Source organism: Carcharodon carcharias, chromosome 10 (genome assembly GCF_017639515.1).
Source record: "Carcharodon carcharias isolate sCarCar2 chromosome 10, sCarCar2.pri, whole genome shotgun sequence".
Classification (NCBI taxonomy): Eukaryota; Metazoa; Chordata; class Chondrichthyes; order Lamniformes; family Lamnidae; genus Carcharodon; species Carcharodon carcharias.
In genome coordinates, this window is record NC_054476.1 from 77,923,306 (window position 1) to 77,943,122 (window position 19,817).

At 44.6% G+C, this 19,817-nt stretch overlaps 1 protein-coding gene across 1 annotated transcript in view; it reads left to right on the forward strand.

The window, feature by feature from the left end:
- Positions 1–19,817, forward strand: part of prr5l (proline rich 5 like) — a 249,782-nt gene that overhangs the window by 163,205 nt on the left and 66,760 nt on the right. Inside the window, exons 5-6 of the mRNA XM_041197735.1 lie at positions 15,481–15,538; positions 18,739–18,830. Coding sequence (XP_041053669.1) covers positions 15,481–15,538; positions 18,739–18,830 — 150 coding nt within the window. The remainder of the gene's footprint in view (positions 1–15,480; positions 15,539–18,738; positions 18,831–19,817) is intronic.

Here is a 19,817-nt window from a genome sequence, read left to right on the forward strand (position 1 = left end):
TAAACCAAGTGAAGGCATTAATTTGCATTCCATTTGTTTATATATAACACTTATAATTGCATTTTGTTTTTTTATTATTTGGAAGTGGATATCACTAGCTACACCAGCATTTATGGCCCATCCCTGATTGCACTTGAGGAGGTGCTGGTAAGCTGCCTTCTTGAACTGCAGCAGTCCTCATGGCGTAGGTGCACCCACAGTGCTGTTAGGGAGAGATTTTTACCCAGCTACAGTGAAGGAACGGCAGTACAGTTCCAAGTCAGGATGGAGTGTGACTTAGATGGAATCTTGAGGGTGGTGATGTTTTCGTATGCCTGCTGCCCATATTTTTCTAGGTGGTAGAATTTACGGGACTTGAGGGTGCCGTCTATCAAAGGAGCCTTGGTGAGTTGCTGCAATGCATCCTGTAGATGGTACACACTGCTGACACTGTGTGTCAGTGGTGGAGGGAGTGAATGTTGAAGGTGGTAGATCAGGTGCCAATCAAGCAGGCTGCTTTGTCCCAGATGGTGTCGAGCTGTTTGAGTGAAGTTGGAGCTGCACTCATCCAGTCAAGTGTTTTTCCCAAATATTCTTTTGAAGTATTGTTTTGCAGATGTGTGCATTGCTGCAAGGTCAGATTGACTGTTGACACTTACAAAGTTTATAACTGATGTCATCCATCGTCCAGCTGTGTTAACAATTGGCTTCTAATTACAAACTGCATTCCCAAGAAATGAAGTCAGAAATACTTTGTGTTTCCAAATATGCAAGACTCCTTTCTAAGTAATCTTGAACCAAGATGTGATACTTGAATAACTGAGAAGAGTGAAAACTGCTGATTGGCTCCCTCGCTGATTAATCAAGGACACTGAGACAATAATAAAAAAAACTTGCTCCTTTCTATAGTGCTTTCCAAAGTCCCAGCCAATTAAGTATTTTTAGAATGTAGTCACTGTCAGAATGTAGGAAATGCAACAGCTAACTTGGATATAACAAGGTCCCACAAAAAGCAATGTGATAATGACCAGATGCTAGTTGAGGAGTCAACATTGTCCAGGACACCAAGGAGGACTCCCTTACTGGTCTTCGAGTAGTGCCATGGCATCTTTTATGCCCACCTGAGATGCCAGATGGGGCCTTGCTTTAATGTTCTATGCACATTTCCAATAGGACTTCAGCCCCTCAGTACTGCACTGAATTTTCAGCCTGGATTATGCATTCAAAGTATCTGGGGTTGGACTTGAACCTACAGGCAAGCTAGCTACCAGCAGAGCCACAGCTGAAACTACTAGTGACTCTTACTTGGTTAAGTGGGAAGACTTTGTAGCGGCAGTCATCCAGATCTTGTGGTGAGTGAGACTTGTCTCAGTATGACTTTGTTTTGTCCTGAAAATGGGTTAATGACTGCAGACTGTACTCTGGGAATTGTCAGGTTCAATTCACAGTATAGATGGCACTGTGCAGAATGCAAATAACTATTGCTAATTGTCACCATTCTTTATTAAATGGAGAATGCTTGTATCTTAGTGTTCCATGTCAGTGGAGGCTTTGTTGGTGTTAATATTTTTCTCTTGCAAGCTTCTCTCATAATTTTCCATCGTCCTTCAAGGGTATAACCTTTCTTCAAGGATGTGGTCCAAAGGGTGCTGGGCACACTCCATGGAAATCCAAGGCTTGGCTGAAATTGTATTCTGGGGATCATCAGTCTATTGCTGTCAAACGGCCACTTTGAGAATGGTCTAGTTGGGGTAGCCGCACGCCTCAGGTATCTTCAGGGATGGGGGCAGGAATGGGGGCGGGCAAGGCGAATAGAGGAGGGTGAGGAGAATGGAGGAGGGTGAGGAGAATGGAGGAGGAGGCAGTAGAATCTACGAGCAGTAGAATGGGAGAGGACAGGAGAATGAGACAGGACTGGAGAATGGAATATGGGCACGTGAATAGGAGAAGTCAAGGGAATGGCAGATTAGGAGAGGCTGGAGATATATGGGGGTGAGGAGAATGAGAGGGGAGCAGGAGAGCATTTAGGGGAGGAGAATAGGAGGAGGTCAAATGCATGCTGGCAGCAGCCTATATGAGTGTTGTGGAGCTGGGAGGAGCACTCCTGTTGCCCCCAACCCACACCTCCCCCTCCCCCAGCCTGATACACTGACAATTTTGGTGGTGGCTTCCGATGGTCCCTTTACATAACATTTGCTGGTTAGTTCATTTCAAGAACAAAAAAACAAAGCAGAGCATGCTCAGCACTGATCCATTTAACCAAAGTTCCTTAAACAGGTATTAAGCTCCTTGAATATGTTAATGGAGGCCTTACACCTGACTAAGGGCAGCTGCTTGGGACATCTTAATATCAACTGAGGCCAATACTGCACTGGACATAGTTCAGGCTGCTTGGGCACAGGACTTTGTCTTGTGATATTGATTCATTATCCTCCGCTTGTTATCTGTTACTCTTCCCAAGTTCCAGAAGTGAGTAGATATTTTTTAAGTCGCAATTATAAGAATTTTGCTACACAGAACTATGTAGCAATAACCTGGAAATGGGCCATTCAGCTCATCCATTCCATGTTGGAAATAAAAACAGAAAATGCTGGAAAAACTTATGGACTCCGTTTCTCCCTCCATAGATTCTGCCAAACCTGCTGATTTTTTCCAGCATTTTCTGTTTTCATTCCATGTTGATGCTTATCCACCATTTGAGCAGCAGTCCTAATCCTCATGCATGTGGTCTGTATGCGTCATGTCCTTTTCCTTCAACTACCTGTTTAACCTATTTCTAAATGTTGACAACAGGCTTCGATTCTGCAATCAGCAGCAGGCAAGGGCACTCACCACCTACCACGAAGAAAGTCTTGCCAAGAGAATTAGTGATCCCTGTGGCTTGAAATTTATCTCCTCTCACCATGCAATGAATTGTAGTATTCTGTAATGGTGATGGGATTCCAGCATGGAGCTAAAGTGATATTATCAAGCTGTCCATGCAGCCAATCAATTCAAAGAATTCCCACAGACAGCCAAACAGAAATAAAACACAATAAAATTAAATCATCTTTTGGCAATTTAACACAAAGCAAAGTACAGATTGAGACATAACATGTGGGGTGAATGCAGGAGCTGAAATATCAGGGGAAAAAAAATGATTGTAAAATATATAATTGAAAAAATCCTAACAGTGACATTTAACAACACTCCACAAAATAAAATTAAGTTTCCTAGGCCAGATCAGCTGTTCAGCTAGTTATTGAGATTGCCATTTAAAACCCAGGGCAGAATTTTTCGCAGAGCGGACGAGCATGCACCCGATCTGTTCGAGCGTAAAATAGTGCAGGATGACGTCGGTCAAGCATCCCTACATCATTGTGCACTCGCGATATTTGGGTCGGCAGGCGTGTGCTAAACTCGGTTGCGTGACTGCCAACAAATTAAGAGGGCAATTAAGCCCATTAATGGTGCAATTAACAGAGCTTTTTCGTTGCCCGTCCAATGTTATGGTTGGCGGGTGGACGAATCGGCCAGGCGGCCTTTGCATTTTTCAGGAAACCTCATCCATATTTTCATTACCTACATTTTCAGGGCACTGATTATGAAGCTTGCACACATTTTTCCAGTTTCTGCGGCCTTTATTTTAGGTTGTTCAGGCCTTCAGCTCCCTGAGACAGCTCTCTGCTTTCGGGGAGCTGTCTGTGAGCGCTCGCCTGCGCCCGTGCTGACTTCAACGCTGGCCTTCCTCCCGCCCCCAACCCCGGCAACGCTGAGCATTTCAGCGCGCATTTCAGACTGGCTGGCTGTTAATTGGCTAGCCGGCGTGAAATCGCGGTCGGGGGGGCCAACCACGGTCAGCAGTATGTTCCCCGGCCACTCCCAGGCCCACTGATGGCGTGCGCCCACCAAACTAAAAATCCTGTCCCCAGTTACAACTTATTGGAATCCCACAGCAATGTGAAAGGGGAAGTTCTCACCACATCAACTGATTTCACTAATTGCTGGCTCCAGATGGGATGAAAGTGGAGGATGACTCACAGTTGAGCCTGTGGCGGAGGAATGAGTGACAGACCGCAACTCCTGGATTACCATGTTCATCTGAGCTGTACTAAATTCTGAATTCTGCGGTCAGTCAGAGGGGTAATGACAGCAACCTCTGACAATTCACTGTCAAAACCTCCTGCAAAGTCCGGGCCAATGTCTCTGCTCCTGTCATGAACTCTGCCAGTGAATCCTACAGCTTCACAATCCACAGTGTAAAACATTTCTGCTATCTGTCCCAAAAATTTTACATTTAGTTTTATATCATGTCCCCACATTCTAGACCTTTCAACTGCTGGAAATAGTCTGTTTCTAGCTACTCAGTCCCAGCCCATCATAACCTTAAAAATCCCTATCAAAACATCCCCTTGACTTTCAAAATTCAAATGAAAAGAGCCACAATTTTTGAGTGAACTGATCTTGTGAATTATAGAAGCAACCCGCCTTTTGAATAGGAGAGGAAACAAAGTGAAATAACAGTACTGTGAGTCACTAATCTGCCAGGCACAATACGTTCTGGCTCAGCAAAGTTGCACAAACCAATTAGAGTCATTCTTTATCTTTTCCCTTGTTAAGATAAGCTATGTTGCATTTTAATAATGGGTTGAATACCTGTTATCTGTAATGAGACCAAAGTGCACTGATAATAAGACAATAAAATCGAACCTTAAGAGATAACAGCACTAGGACCAGACTTAACCCACTCCTGTAAACTATAAAGCCATGTCTTTCTGAACTTGGATAAGCAGTGTAAGGAGGACCAGAGGGTATTATTTTACTTCAGACCTCCTTTAAATCCATTGCATTGAATTTTCCCTTACATTAACATTTATAAGGATGTTGGCAGTACTAACAGATGAACAATTAAAATGTTTGATAAAAGCAAAAAACTATGGATGCTGGAAATCTGAAACAAAAACAAAAATACCTGGAAAAACTCAGCAGGTCTGACAGCATGTTGAAGAGTCATACGGACTCGAAACGTTAACTATATTCCTCTCTGCAGTTGCTGTCAGACCTGCTGAATATTTCCAATTAAAATGTTTGTATTTGTATGAGACTGTTCAAAACCATGAGGGTTCAGGACAGAATAGATTGAGAGAAATTGTCCTCACTCATGAAAGGACTGAGAATGAGAGGGCACAGACTTAAAGTAATTTGCAAAAGAATTTATAGTAACATGAGAAAAGATTTCTTCCCACAGTGAATGGTTAAGGCCTGGAATGCACTGTCTTAGGGTGTGGTGGAAGCAGGTTCAATCGAGGCATTCAAAAGGGAATTAGGTTGTTGTTTGAAAAGGAACAATGTTCAGGGCTACAGGGAGAAGGTGGGGGAATGGGACTAACTGAATTACTCATTCGGAGAGCTGGAGACATGATGGACCAAATGGACTCCTGCACTGTAACAATTCTGTGATTCTGTTCCAGGCGCCATTTTAATGGAGGTAAGAGAAAAAGGGTTCATTTTATCTTCTGGGTGGCCGAGCAGGGATGCCCATCTGAGAGCTGTTGCATTGTTGAAATAGAATTGGTCAGCTACTCCGGCCCCCAACAGGCCACCCACCCAGTACTGCTTGTCAGATTGGAGTTGGTGCAGTATCGGGCAGCTCAGAGTCCAGTTGACCAGCAGCATGGTAAGTCCTGTTGGAGTGGGAGGATGGGGGGTGGGGTGATTGTGCAGTGAGGGAGGAGTCCTGGCAAGGGAGCCACCCAGATTATTTTTGTGGGACTTGGTGGGGTGGGGGGTTCCCTCATGCTCCTAGAAAAAGCAGTTTAAAGCTTAACATTCTAGGGCTTCTGGGCTTCATTGGGAGTGGACCTGGTTGGAAAGTGTATCATCGGACCCTGGTTAGCATATTGAAAGAGGCCACGTGACTGATATGGGCGGGTGCTTTGGTCACCTGGTCATAGGTTCCTGTCAAAATGTTGCTGGCCAGAGCATCAATATTATTGAAGCGATTGGTCTACCAACGCCATTTAAGGCCATTGCCTCCCTGTTTACACAGATTTCAGCAAGTTAAAATTGGCCCCATTGAATGGTGAAATATTGGTCATAACTGTTCGGCAACCTGTCTAACTCGACTTCAAACTTGTTTCTCTCCTTTTACCTCTCCCCTTACCAGGAGATTGCATGCCTGGGGCTGGAAGAATGTTTTGAATGGGACAGGCTTGATGGACAAAGGTCTATTCCCCTCCTTTCCCACATGGAAACTAATGTTTCAGAGTTCCTCCTGTCAGGAACCAGCTAAAAGAACAAAGGACACTTAAGATACCCAGCACAGTAACAGGGATCAGACACATCCCAATCTCCTGCAGAGACATTGGAGACCTAAAGAATATTGGTTTCAAATCCATGAGCCATCTTGTTGAAAGTTATGTGGAGGATTCTAACTCGGGAGCCAGGCACATCAGTGTTCCCCAATGATTCCCCGAAGATGAGACACATCCCAGTCTCCCACTGAATCGTGCAACTTTTCAACAGCAGCCTCTTGCTAAAACATGATGGTCGGACTCCAGTGACTGATCTGCATATTTAAAGAATGACCCCACTAGTTTCCATGCATTTCCCTCTTGCCTTCTCTCAAGCACAGGTTAAGGTTGGACATTGTGGAAAGGCAGGAGATAGATACAGGTCTGGGCCATTGTAACTGTCAGGATCAGCTGGAAGGACAGGATTAAATTTGGAATTCAAGATCTTCCAAAAAGGGAAAAAAAATAAAGCAACGCAAGTAAAATATATCTCTTGAAAAATAACTGTTGAAGCTTTTGTTTTGGCCACAGAACAAATACCCTCGAAAATGACGTGACCTTTTAACCAGACCACACATACATTTTGCATTTGGTTGCTTCTGTTTACACAATTTCTTTGTTCTGTCGCTTCGATCAAACACAGTATGTACATTGTTTATTCTGTTCAGTTTGTGGACTCTTTCTGAACAAACTAGACATTTCAGTCTCCTCATAGTGTGCCCTGATTGTAGTCTTTACACTTGGCAGCACTAACTCTGCACCGTGAAACAAATAATTAGACTGAAATGGTTGGAGTTCAGTGGTTGCCAGGACTGGATGTGACCAGTGACTGCAAGCTGGCTGTTAGGAGATGGATCAACCCTGATTCAATGAAAGGTGCAGGAGGGAATGCCAGGAGCAGCACCAGGCATGCCTAAAAATGAGGTGCCAACCTGGTGAAGCTATAACACAGGACTACTTGGATGCCAAACAGCATAAGCAGCAAGTGATAGACAGAGCTAAGCGATTCCACAACCAACAGATCAGATCTAAGCTCTGCAGTCCTGCCACATCCAGTCGAGAATGATGGTGAACAACTAAACAACTCATTGGAGGAGGAGTCTCCACAAATATTCCTGTCCTCAATGATGGATGAGCCCAGCACAGCAGCGCAAAAGATAAGGCTGAAGCAATAAAGACAATCTTCAGCCAGAAGTGCCGAGTAGATGATCCATCTCGGCCTCCTCCTGTGGCCCCCAGCATCACTGATGCCAGTCTTCAGGTAATTCGATTCACTCCATGTGATATCAAGAAACGGCTGAAGGCACTGGATACTGTAAAGGCTATGGGCCCTGACAATATTCCAGCAATAGTACTGAAGACTTGTGCTCCAGAACCTGCCGCACCCCTAGCCAAGCTGTTCCAGCACAGATACAACACTGGCATCTACCCGGCTATGTGGAAAATTGCACAGGTATGTCCTGTACACAAAAAGCAGGACAAGTCCAATCCGGCCAATTACCGCCCTATCAGTCTACTCTCAATCATCAGTAAAGTAATGGAAGGGGTCATCAGTTTAATTAGCAATAACCTACTCACTGACACTCAGTTTTGGTTCCTCAAGGGTCACTCAGCTCCTGACCTCATTACAGCCTTGGTTCAAACATGGACAAAAGAGCTGAACTCCCAAGGTGAGGTGAGAGTGACTGCCCTTGACATCAAGGCAGCACTTGACCGAGTGTGGCATCAAGGAGCCCTAGCAAAACTGGAGTCAATGGGAATCATGGGGAAAACTCTCTACTGGTTGGAGTCATACCTAGCACAAAGGAAGATGGTCATGGTTACTGGAGGTCAATCATCTCAGTTCCAGGACATCACTGCAGGAGTTCCTCAGGGTAGTGTCCTTGGCCCAACCATCTTCAACTCCTTCATCAATGAACTTCCTTCCATCATAAGAACAGAAGTGGGGATGTTCCCTAATGATTGCACAATGTTTAGCACCATTTGCAACTCCTCAGATATTGAAGCAGTCCATGTCCAAATGCAGCAAGACCTGGACAATATCCAGGCTTGGGCTGACAAGTGGCAGGTAACATTCAGTCCACACAAGTGCCAGGCAATGACCATCTCCAACAAGAGAGAATCTAGTCATCGCCCCTTGATGTTCAATGGCATTACCATCACTGAATCCCGCACTATCAACATCCCGGGGGCTACCATTGACCAGAAACTGAATTGGACTAGCCATATAAATACTGTGGCTACAAGAACAGGACAGAGGCTAGGAATCCTGTGGCAAATAACTCACCTCCTGACTCCCCAAAGCCTGTCCACCATCTACAAGGCACAAGTCAGGAGTGTGATGGAACACTCCCCACTTGCCTGGACGAGTGCAGCTCCAACAACACTCAAGAAGCTGGACACCATCCAGGACAAAGCAGCCTCTTGATTGGCACCCCATCCACAAACATTCATTCCCTTCACCACCTACATACAGTGGTAGCAGTGTGTATCCTCTACAAGATGCACTGCAGGAACTCACTAAGCCTCGTTAGACAGCACCTTCCAAACTCATGACCACTACCATCTAGAAGGACAAGGGCAGCAGACACATGGGAACACCACCACCTGGAAGGTCCCTTTCAAGCCACTCACCACCCTGACTTGGAAATATATCACTGTTCCTTCACTGTTGCTACGTCAAAATCCCAGAACTCCCTCCGTAACAGCACTGTGGGTGTCCCTACACCACATGGACTGCAGCGGCTCAAGAAGGCAGCTCAAGGACAACTAGGGATGGGCAATAAATGCTGGCAAAGCCAGCAATGCCCACATTCCATAAATGAGTAATAAAAAAAGACTAGAAAGCAGCCAGCCATGATCATAATTAGATTATATACCAACTCCACATACAGCCCTGTTGTTAACTAATATTAAATTCTTAGTATATTCTTAAGTTTGTCTAGGATCGCCTTTGCTTCCCAACTGTTATAATATCCCCCTTGATCTCTACTGCTGCCATTTCCATCCCTTAGCCTCCAGTGTAAACTGAGGTAGAGTGTGGAATTTTCCCATTGAAGGCGGGGTTGGAAGCCAATAGCAGGGGGGAAGATCCCAGCAGGATCCCAACTTCTGCCTATTTTCCCCGGGGCGGGATTCAGTGAGAGTGGGGAGCCCTCTTGGATCTGTCAGGTCAGTCATTAAGAAGTGGTGAGGTGGTTAAGAAGCAAAATATTAGCTGTTTTAATGCACAATCCTGAATTTCCCAGCCCATGAAACCTATTTTCCAATCAGTCAGCAACTCTCTAGGGTTACCAAGGAGGGTACACAGAAGGAAGAGTTTCTTCAGTGAAATTGACAAGCTGGGAAGGCTTTACCAATGAAACTGAGGAGCTCCAGTCATGGCCATTGAGCAACTGCTGTTCAACGCACTTATTCTCTCTGAGATTGTTTTCACTGCTTGGCAGGTGGTCACTAACTGCTCGGAAGATGCTTCACCTGACTTGTGCTACACTCACCTTCACTTCCCAGCTTCCAGCCTTCACCACAGCATGGGAACAACTTATTAGCTCCACCGTCCACATCTGCTGAGGGGCAAAAGCAGAGACCAGACAACTGCCAACAGCTCCAGCAGCAGCAGGAACAACACCAGCAGCAGCACCAGCTGCGTTCTCCTCAGCCAAAGGGCAGAGGGGTGGACACTGAGGTTGAGCTCAAAGGAGGCGAGACCTCCAACTCAAAGTCTACAGGCAGGGGATCAGCCCTCTCAACATGTCTGAGCCCCAGTGCTTCAGGAGGCTCAGTTTCTCATGGCAGGTTTCTACAGACATCCTGGAACATGACCTTCTTCCCAGTGGAGCAGGTGGGCATGGGTTGACAATAGCCAAGAAGGTGCTTATCACTGAAGGGCCAACACCCCATTGCCCCGCAGCCTCCTTCTCCCCACCACCCTCCAAAATCCTCTTTTCTGCTTTTTCCCAGTTTTGTATTCTCTTGCAAGGAGAGCAGGCGAAGAGAGAGAAGAGTGAGTGATGGTAATGGCCTGTACAGAGAGGAGAGGGGGGCACCATTTGATGAGGGTGAGTGTGAGTGTTGGCTGCTCAGATGGAGATGTGAGTTGCTTGGAGAGAGAGGAATGAGTGTAGCTGAAAGCTGTATTCTCATTAGATCCAAAGATTACAAGAAATAGGAGCAGGTGTAGGCCATTCAGCCCATCAGTCCTGCTCTGCCATTCAATAAGATCATGGCTAATTAGGTCTGATGGCTTGGGTTTTTGGTTATAGTTTTATGGCTTAACACGTTTTTGGGGAGCATTTACATCCCACTGTTGAAAGAGTTTTGAGTCTTGTTGGTAGTAACATGTGAGGAGGAACTTTTTTTTACGCAGTCGCTGGTAATGACAGGAACTCACTACCCACCCGTGTGGCGGAATTGGAAACAATCAATGATTTCTAAAGGAAATTGGACAGGCACTTGAAGGTAATATGCCTGCAGGGGTACGCGGTTTCAGTAGAGGAGTGAGATTGACTGGATTACTCCATGGAAAGCCGACTTGGACTTGATCAGCTGAATGGTCGCCTTCTTTGCTATAAATGACTCTATGACTCTGTACTGCTTTTTTGTCTGCCCTTGCAATAAACCTTGACTCAGGAGGTACAGAAGAATGTTGGAACAGTCAGAATTTGGCCTTGGCACCTGACAGTGTTCTGTCACTCACCTTTCCTGCTCTCCTGAGGTTGATCCTCCTCTTGCTGCTCTGTCACCAGGTTTGAGGGACCACACTCCTACTGCTCACTTGCTCGCCCACCTCCATTGATGCCTGCTTGGTTAGAGAGGTTGGCCTCGTCCTCCCATCCTGGGGAGAGCTCGCTTTACGACAATCCTTCAGATCCCAAAGCAGGACACCTGAGTAACAGTGAAAGGGACTATGCCGGGTTTCAGAGAAGCTCACCAGCCTGTAACAGCTACAGGACACCCGGGTCAGAGTGAGAGACCCAGGGAGCAGCTTTCCCAGGATTCTTCTTCATTCCTGTAGGAATTTGATCATTTTAATTCTTATTTGCCCTTTGCCTTCCTGATTACCTTTTTAGCTTCTTTACTGACTCTCTATTTTCCCTTTACATTTCCTCTCCTGTGTTTACATACTTATACTTAGGACTGAGATGAAGAGAAAATTCTTCACTCAAAGGGTTGTAGATTTGTAGATCTTTGGAATTCTTTACCCCAGAGAGCTGTGGATTTTCAGTCATTGAGTAAATTCAAAATAAGATTTTGAATGCTAGAGGAATTAAAGAATATAGACATAGTGCAGGAACCTGGGATTGAAGTAGAAAATCAGTCATGATCGTGTTGAATAGAGGAGCAAACTTGAAAGGCTGAATGGCCTAAACATATTCTTATTCCAGAGTCAAGGTGAGAGTGACATCAAGGCAGCATTTGACCGTGTGTGGCATCAAGGAGCCCGAGCAAAACTGGAGTCAATGGGAATCAGGGGGTAAACTCTCCACTGGTAGGAGTCATACCCAGCACAAAGGAAGGTGGTTGTGGTCAATCATCTCAGTTCCAGGACATCACTGCAGAGGTTCCTCAGGGTAGTATCCTAGGCCCAACCATCTTCAGCTTCTTCATCAATGACCTTCCCTCCATCGTAAGGTCAGAAGTGGGGATGTTCATTGATGATTGCTCATTGTTCAGCATATTCTGTGTTCATATGCAGCAAGACCTGGACAACATTCAGGCTTGGACTTATAAGTGGCAAGTACTATTGAAACCACACAGTTGCCAGACAATGACCATTTCTAACAAGAGAGAATCTAACCATTTCCTCTTGATGTTCAACAGCATTGCCATCGCTGAATCCTCCACTATTAATATCCTGGGGAGATTACCATTGGCCAAAACCTAACTGAACCAGCCCTACAGATAATGTGGCTACAAGAGCAAGTTAGAACTTGGGAATTATTCAGCAAGTAACTCATCCTCTGACTTCCCAAAGCTTGTCCACTATCCACAAGGCACAATTCCACTTACCTGGATGATTATAGCTCCAATATTAGTCAAGAAGCTTTCGACACTATCTAGGAAAAAACAGCCCACTTGATGGACACTCCAACCTCTTTAACATTCACTCCCTCCATCACTGATGCACAATGGTAGCAGTGTGTGCCATCTACAAGATGCACTGCAGCAACTTGCCAAGGTTCCTTCGACAGCACCTTCCAAACCCGTGACCTCCACCACCTAAAGGGACAAGGACAGCAGATACATGGGAACATCACCCACTGCCTGCAAGTTCCCCTCCAAGCCACACACCATCCTGACTTGGAAATATATCATCGTTCCTTCACTGCCGCTGGATCAAAATCCTGGCATTTCCTCTCTAACAGCACTATGGTGTAGCCACATCCCATGGACTGCAGAGGTTCAAGAAGGCAGCTCACCACCACCTTCTCAAGGACAATTAGGGATGGGCAATAAATGCTGGCCTAGCCAGCGACACCCACATCCATGAATTAGCCTAAGAAATAAATGTTATGTTCTTATACACTTTAGAAATGCCTTTCTCTTTAGTTTCAATTTTATTCTTTATTTCTTTACTTATCCACAGCATCTCATTTGTGGCTAATTTGTTTCTTTTTTTAATGAAAAAAAATCTGAAACCCCAGTTTTTTACTGAAATATGAGGCCACAACATTCCATGTTTTAAACAGAATTTTTTTTTTTACTTTACAAGAGTCAAACATAGCAAACACTAAATACTGTCTTGGGTAATCTCCTATACTTTAAACACAGAATCAGCATAAGTTAAACATGAATTAACAGGCAAATTACAGTCAGTTATAAACTATAAATTATACATAAAATGGTTCATACAATGAAGACAGATCTGAATTGGCTGGGCAGTCAACTCAGCCTATATGTCATCAATCTCAAGAACAAAGTCCTACAAAATTCTGTCTTCCTCATGAGGAATTTCAGCTCCTCTCTCTCTAGGATGTAGTCTGATCACCAGCTGGCAGCAGCGCACAGCCAACCCGAGTTCCTCGGACACAGGGTCTTCACCACAAATAGCCCATTTCTGCAGAACCTCCTCAACTCGGTCTGGATGGGATAGATCCACCAATATTGTCTTCCAGTAACAGAAACAGCTGCACAACTGTGGCCCAGATTGTTGCCATAACAGAGAGGCTGTCCCTTGTGGCGAAATTAACAGAAATACCCAAAAACACTCCCTGAACGTGGCAATTCCCTTTTTCACAGGGGCAGGATTGGGGACAGGGTGTATTTTGCGCATGCATGGTGGCAGCTGGCCATTTAAGGCATCGGCTGCCTCCACTGATATGGGACTTTGTTAGGGCAGGATTGTGAAACCTGATATGTGCTAGGTAAGGGCAGGTATTAACTTTGTGGATTCGTTTGGATAGCTAGGGTATGCCTTTGGATCTGGTCCCAGGATATCTTTGATGGAGGTCAGGTGCCTTTTGGGGTAGGTAGGTCAGGTGTTCTTTGGAAGTGTTAAAATTAGGCATAAATGTGCATAAAAATTGCATAAACCCATTACTGTCAAGCTCATTGGAACTGTCAACAGACCTGTCAAAATCAACTTTCAATACTTTCAGAAGCATCTGGCAAAGGGAGCTGTCGAGGCATTTAAAAGCCCTGCTCTTTAAATTTTTGCAAAAAAAAAATGTCTAGAATGTTAAAAAGACATTGCTTGCATTGGGTACAGGGGTATTGGCTGGCATGGATTGGCATGAATAGGGCATGGAGAGTGTATGGGAAGGGGGAGTTGAGGAGGGGTGAGGACCAGAGGCCCTCTTTTTATTGTTTATTTTCAACCCTTGAGAGGTTGGTGAGCTTCCTTCTTGAACTGCCTCTGCACTCACTCCAGGGATGGCGGGCCCAATTCCCTTTTCACCCCAGCTCCCAGAATGAAAACTCAAACTTCTGGGCCACTTTTTCCCAGGTCGTGTTCGTGAAGTTGGGATATGTCCCAACTGGGAATGAAAATGTAGGATCTTTGCTTATTCTCAGCTTCTGAATCTAGCTTCTGTCTTCTTGCGCTTACAGGAAGTGCGCCAGTGGACTCATCAACTTCTACTGAGCTCTGATGTTTCTGTCTCCTTTTATATAGTTGCAACCAGATGTTTTGATTTCCAATTTCAGTTTCAGTCCTAGTTTGCTCAGCACATTGGAGAGTCAGTTTCCTTTCTCAGTTTGCTTTTTCAATTAGGGTCTGTCTTAAAAAATATAAGTTTTGCCCACAGATTCCATCATACTCCTGAACTCTGTTGATCTCTCCTTTAAATATTACCATTTTTCTTCTACTTCTTGGTCAACATTTTTCTCTGGTTTGTCTTCCTTTATTCTGTCCTCATTCTCTCATAGTTGCCCTTTATACAACCTATACTTTCGCCTTTATTTATTCCCCCCTCAACCAATATTTTAAATTATATTTTGATCACCATTCCCTGGATCCTCCACCACACCTGCTTCCTCCTCATTCTTGGATCAGCAAGTAGTTTTGTACAGATTTGCACTGATAAAGTGCATTTCACAATCTCAGTACATCCCAAAGCATTTTACTGCCAATAAAGTATTTTTAAGTAGAGTCACTATTGCTAACCTTAAAGCCAATTTGCACATTGTGAACTCCCACAAACAGCAATGAAACAAAAAAAAAAAATCTTTTATAAAGAAAGAACAACTTGCATTTATAAAGTGTTTTTCCCAACCACTGGACATCTCAAAGCATTTTACAGTCAATGAAGTACTTTTCTAATGTGTAGTCACTGTTGTATTGTAGGAAGCCTGGCAGCCAATTTGCACACAGCAAACTCCCACAGACAATGATGTTATAAATGACCAGACAATTGGTTTCTTGATGTTGGATGGGAAAAGAAAAAACTTTCATTTATAAAGCACCTTTCTCGACCACCAGACATCTCAAAGCACTTAACCGCCAATGAAGTACTTTTGAAGTGTTGTCACTACTGTAATGTAGGAAACACAGCAGCCAACTTTCACATGGCAAACTCCCACAACAGCAATATTATAATGACCAGATAATATGCTTTTGTGATGTTGATTGAGGGACAAATATTGGCCAGGACTCCAGGAGAACTCTCTTACTCTTCATCAAATAGCACTGTAGAATGCACAATTTGCATATATGAAGCAATCAACTGTTTTATCTGGTGTGACATGCCCTTTGATTTTCAGATGTTCTCTTTCTTTTTCTCATTGGTAGAACCATCTTCTTTCAAAAGGCTTGATCTTGATGGAAGAAAAGGTGCGAGTCTGTGAAGGTTGGTATGACATCTATTAAAGAGAAGGGATTGATGTTTTAGAGTTGAAGATTAAACACATTACTTAGCTCCAGGACCATATGAATTGATCTACAGTTTGGTACAGCCTGCTCCTTTGAAATCAATGCCACTTAATTCAAAACAACTGAGAATTCCATTTATTCAGCACCAAAGTTTCGCTTTGCTGTGCTCTTTGCATTGCTTAATTCAAATTATTGGATAATTTAATGTCTTTTTGCAAAAAATGGCATTCATTAATGAGGACTAGAATGTATTTCATTCAGTTCAGTATGAAGCAACATGAGGTTACAATCAAACCATTAATGGTATTTCTCCGATAAACAATGCTGAGTGGAAGCTCAGCAGTTAATCGCATGTGTTCTAGTGTAAAATTAGATTGTTAAACGTGCTCAGTGTATCCTGCTCAATGTACAATAAGCAGCTGCTATTACATATACGAATGTCTGCTGTCTACTAAACTGTAAGCATTTGGAAAGCTAATATTAGTCAGGCCCATGTTTAAAATGCTGGCGAGATGAATACATATTAAATCTAACACCAGCTAGTTACCTCAAAAGCACAGGCTCCACTCGCCAAATAGAAAAGCATCTAGTTTACAACTCGTTCCACTGTTCAGGCAGTTTACGGAGAGGCAGCAATAGGATTCGGGCAGACATCTGGAGAGAGTCAGAGAAATGGGGCCCAGACTAGTAACAACTCTGAACTTCAATTACAAGATGCCAGTCTTTGCTTTATAAGCACAGAGAGGGAGAGCGGCTTTTCGGTGGGGACAATGTTAGACTGTGATTGCAGATGGAGTGCAACAAAATGTTATAGCCCAACCCCCATCTAATCATTGTGATCATTCTAATGGATGGGTTGCTGATTTGGAAAAGACTGGCTGATCATTATGATCTAATGATGACTGCCAGCAGCAATCACAGGGGGAATGCTACTGAATTGTTTTGGCCACTCAAGCTTTCCAGCCTCTAGTTACTAATTGCACTTGTCAAATATTAACTGAATATATTGTCAGTCATGATTAGCACATGTACTTTTAATGGGGCTGCAAGCATAGTTAGTTTATACAACAGTCTTTTTAACTGTTAGTTCAGTTCTAATCCATCCTTTAATGATGACAGTCTCCATGGGCAGAATTATACATTCCTCCACAGGCGGGTTTGTAGGTTCCCACCTGCCCTGACCGCTCCACAATGTTACACGGCCGATCCGCCCGCTTTGCCCCATTTGAGGCTCTTAAGTAGCCAATTATTGACCACTTAATGGCTGTTTCCTGCTCAGCCTTGATTTTCAGGTTGGCGGGAGGAGTTGAGGGGTAGGGGGAGAAGCCTAAAATGAACCCTGTTCAGGCCATGGATGGGAAGTTGGGCGGAAGAGGAGGGGTGCAGGGTGGAGGGGGGAGCCTCCATCAGCAGCTTCCTCTTAACATCAAACACCACCCCCCCAAAAATTCTTACCCCAGCAGAAGCTCCCTCCTCCCCCCGGCCTCTCCACCGACATCCCAAACCCTCTGTCCACCACACCCCCCGCCCGCCCCACCAGGCCTCATCTACCCTCCCAACCTGGGACCCCCAAAACTTACCTGGTCCTGAACTCTCTTGCAATATCAGTGCTATCCACTGCAGCTTCTGGTGCTGCAGGGACTAGAGAGCTTCCAGCCAATCAGATTGTCCTACAGCTCTCTGAGGTGGGATATCCTCCCAACTGAGGGGCAGAAGTCCCGCCTCCAGCCAATTAACGCTCATTGAAGCGTGAAATGGCTGCAGGGCAGCCTGTACGGGCAGGGATGTGTTTGCCGCTGACTCCTCGGATGACGGGAAGGGAAACTCCGCCATCCAGAACATCCCGGCCCATGTTATGTCAGCTGGAAGTTTAGTGCAGTCTCAACCTTCTTCCTGGTGGATACAAACTCACAGCACAACGTTACTCAGAATTGTCAGTCTCAAAGAGGTCACGGGAATAGTAAAGAAGTCAATAGAACTGGGCCTCCAATGCAGTAGGGAGTGTTTATCTGAGTTTCAGATTAAGAAAGACCTGTATTTAAAGGAAAACTTACATTGATATAGCACTTTCCATTTGTAGGATGGCCAGAGCACTATACAAGCAATGACGTACTGGTGAAGTGAAGGCACTGTTGTAATGTAGAAAATGCTGCAGCCAATCTACACACAGCAAGCTCCCATAGAATCATAGAAATTTACAGCATGGAAGGAGACCATTTGGTCCATTGTGTTCACACTGGCCAACAAGTAGCCATCCAGCCTAGTCCCTTTTTTCAGTTCTTGGTCCATAGCCTTGTAGGTTAAAGCACTTCAAGTGCATTTCCAAGTATTTTTAATTGTTATGAGGATTTCTGCCTTTACCACTCTTTCAGACAGTGAGTTCCAGAGCCTCGCCTCTGGATGAGAAAGATTCCTCTTGAATCCCCTCTAAACCTATGCCCCGTATTATGGACCCCTCAACCAAGGGAATGGGACCTTCCTATCCATTTTATCCAGAGCCCTCCTAATTTTAGACTCTTCAATTAGATCTCCCCTCAGCCTCTTGTGTTCCAGAGAAAACAACTCTTGCCTATTCAATCTTTCCTGTTAACTAAAATTCTCCAGCCCAGGCAACACCCTCAGGGAACATCCTCGTAAACCTACCCTGTACCCTCTCTAGTGCAGTCACATCCTTCCTCTGGTGCAGTAGCTACAAAAAGAAATGTGATAATGACCAGATCATCTGTTTTAGTGATTTTGACTGAGGGATAAAATTAACCAGATCACGTGGCAGAATCACCAGACCCTCTGTTCTTCTTCAAAATAGTACCAAAGGATCTTTTATAATCCTGAGAGGGAAGCTGAGGCCTCAGTCCAATATCTGACCTGACACACACGCCTTCAACACTGCAGCACTCCCTCAGTATTGTACTGAAGTATCAGCCTAGATTTAGGTTACAATGCACAATTTGGGTAAAGAGAGAGGCTTATCCTGCCTTTAAATAGTGTGATACCTCATCAAGAAACAGGAGGAAAAAATTAGGAAAAAATCATGTTCCTCAACACTGGCTTCCTTCATTTAGGAAGAATTGTTTAATTGAATCAATTGGATGAAGCTTGTTTGCCGCTCAGCAGTTCCCATTAGAGGTTTTCTACCATTCACAGTTGCTCATGTCTTTCTTCATTTTTTGTTCTCAGATGAAAATCTTTTGGAAGCTTTAACAAGAAGTTGGGATAATTTCTTCACTGAAATCCTACCCATGTTACAGGCCATATTTTACCCTGTGCAGGTAAAGAATGAATATGCATCAGATAAAGGCTATGGTTGGTGATGTGTGGTCTGCTTCCACTGCAAATATAGCAGGGGCAAGCTGGCTGAGACCCCAAACACCTTGAGTTGAAGAAGCCCAAGGGCCCGGTTTGATATCAGGGCAGTGCTGAGTCAGATGATCTCGGCCATGGTGGTAACAGCAGTGTAACTTTCAGTCTGAGCTAGGGAGGGGTAAAGTATCCAGCATTCCTAACCACAGTGACATCTGTTGGAAAATGTTATGTGAGCACATGTGTGTGTGTGCCTGATTTTCACAATGGTATGTGTCAGTCTGTCTGTCTGCACGTGTGTGTGTACGTATGTGTGAGCTCGTGTCAGGATGTTGCTTTAAGCTATGGTTTCCCACCGATCAGGCTGTTCGAAAAAATGACAATGTGGGTGAAGTGGCAAAGATTGCACATGGAGCCGCACACACAGCCAGAAAAGGTGGGACCAGGAAATTGGGAGAGCAGCCAAAAGTCCATTGACTTTGGGCGGAAATTTGCAGTCCTGCCAATAGAATCTTTATACCTGGGGAAGAAAGCTGCAGCCAGCACCTTAGTTAATGGCTTTATGCAAATGTTACACAACCATGTTCCATTATGCTTTCTTTCAGGATGCCTTTTAATGCTTTACCCACAACAGAAGGTGGTACATTTCCCTGACTCGTTGGGGACTCCCAACCATAGGAGGGTTTCTCTCCCCCTACTTATCAAATTCCCCATGATGACCATTCTCCTATTATCGTGGATAGAGGCTCTCTCTCTTCCCCATGGGTAACAGCCTTGCTCTGTGGAGCCATGGTAATGCTCTTCATTATCCCTGCTCCCATGTGCCTCCACCCTTGTTCCACCTTACATGTTAAAAACTGTGAGCCTACTGAATGAGTCCAAACTCAATGGATTTTTCTGCTCTGGCTTCTCCATTCTCCCCCAGGGCGGCCACTCACTTTATCTGGGATAATGTG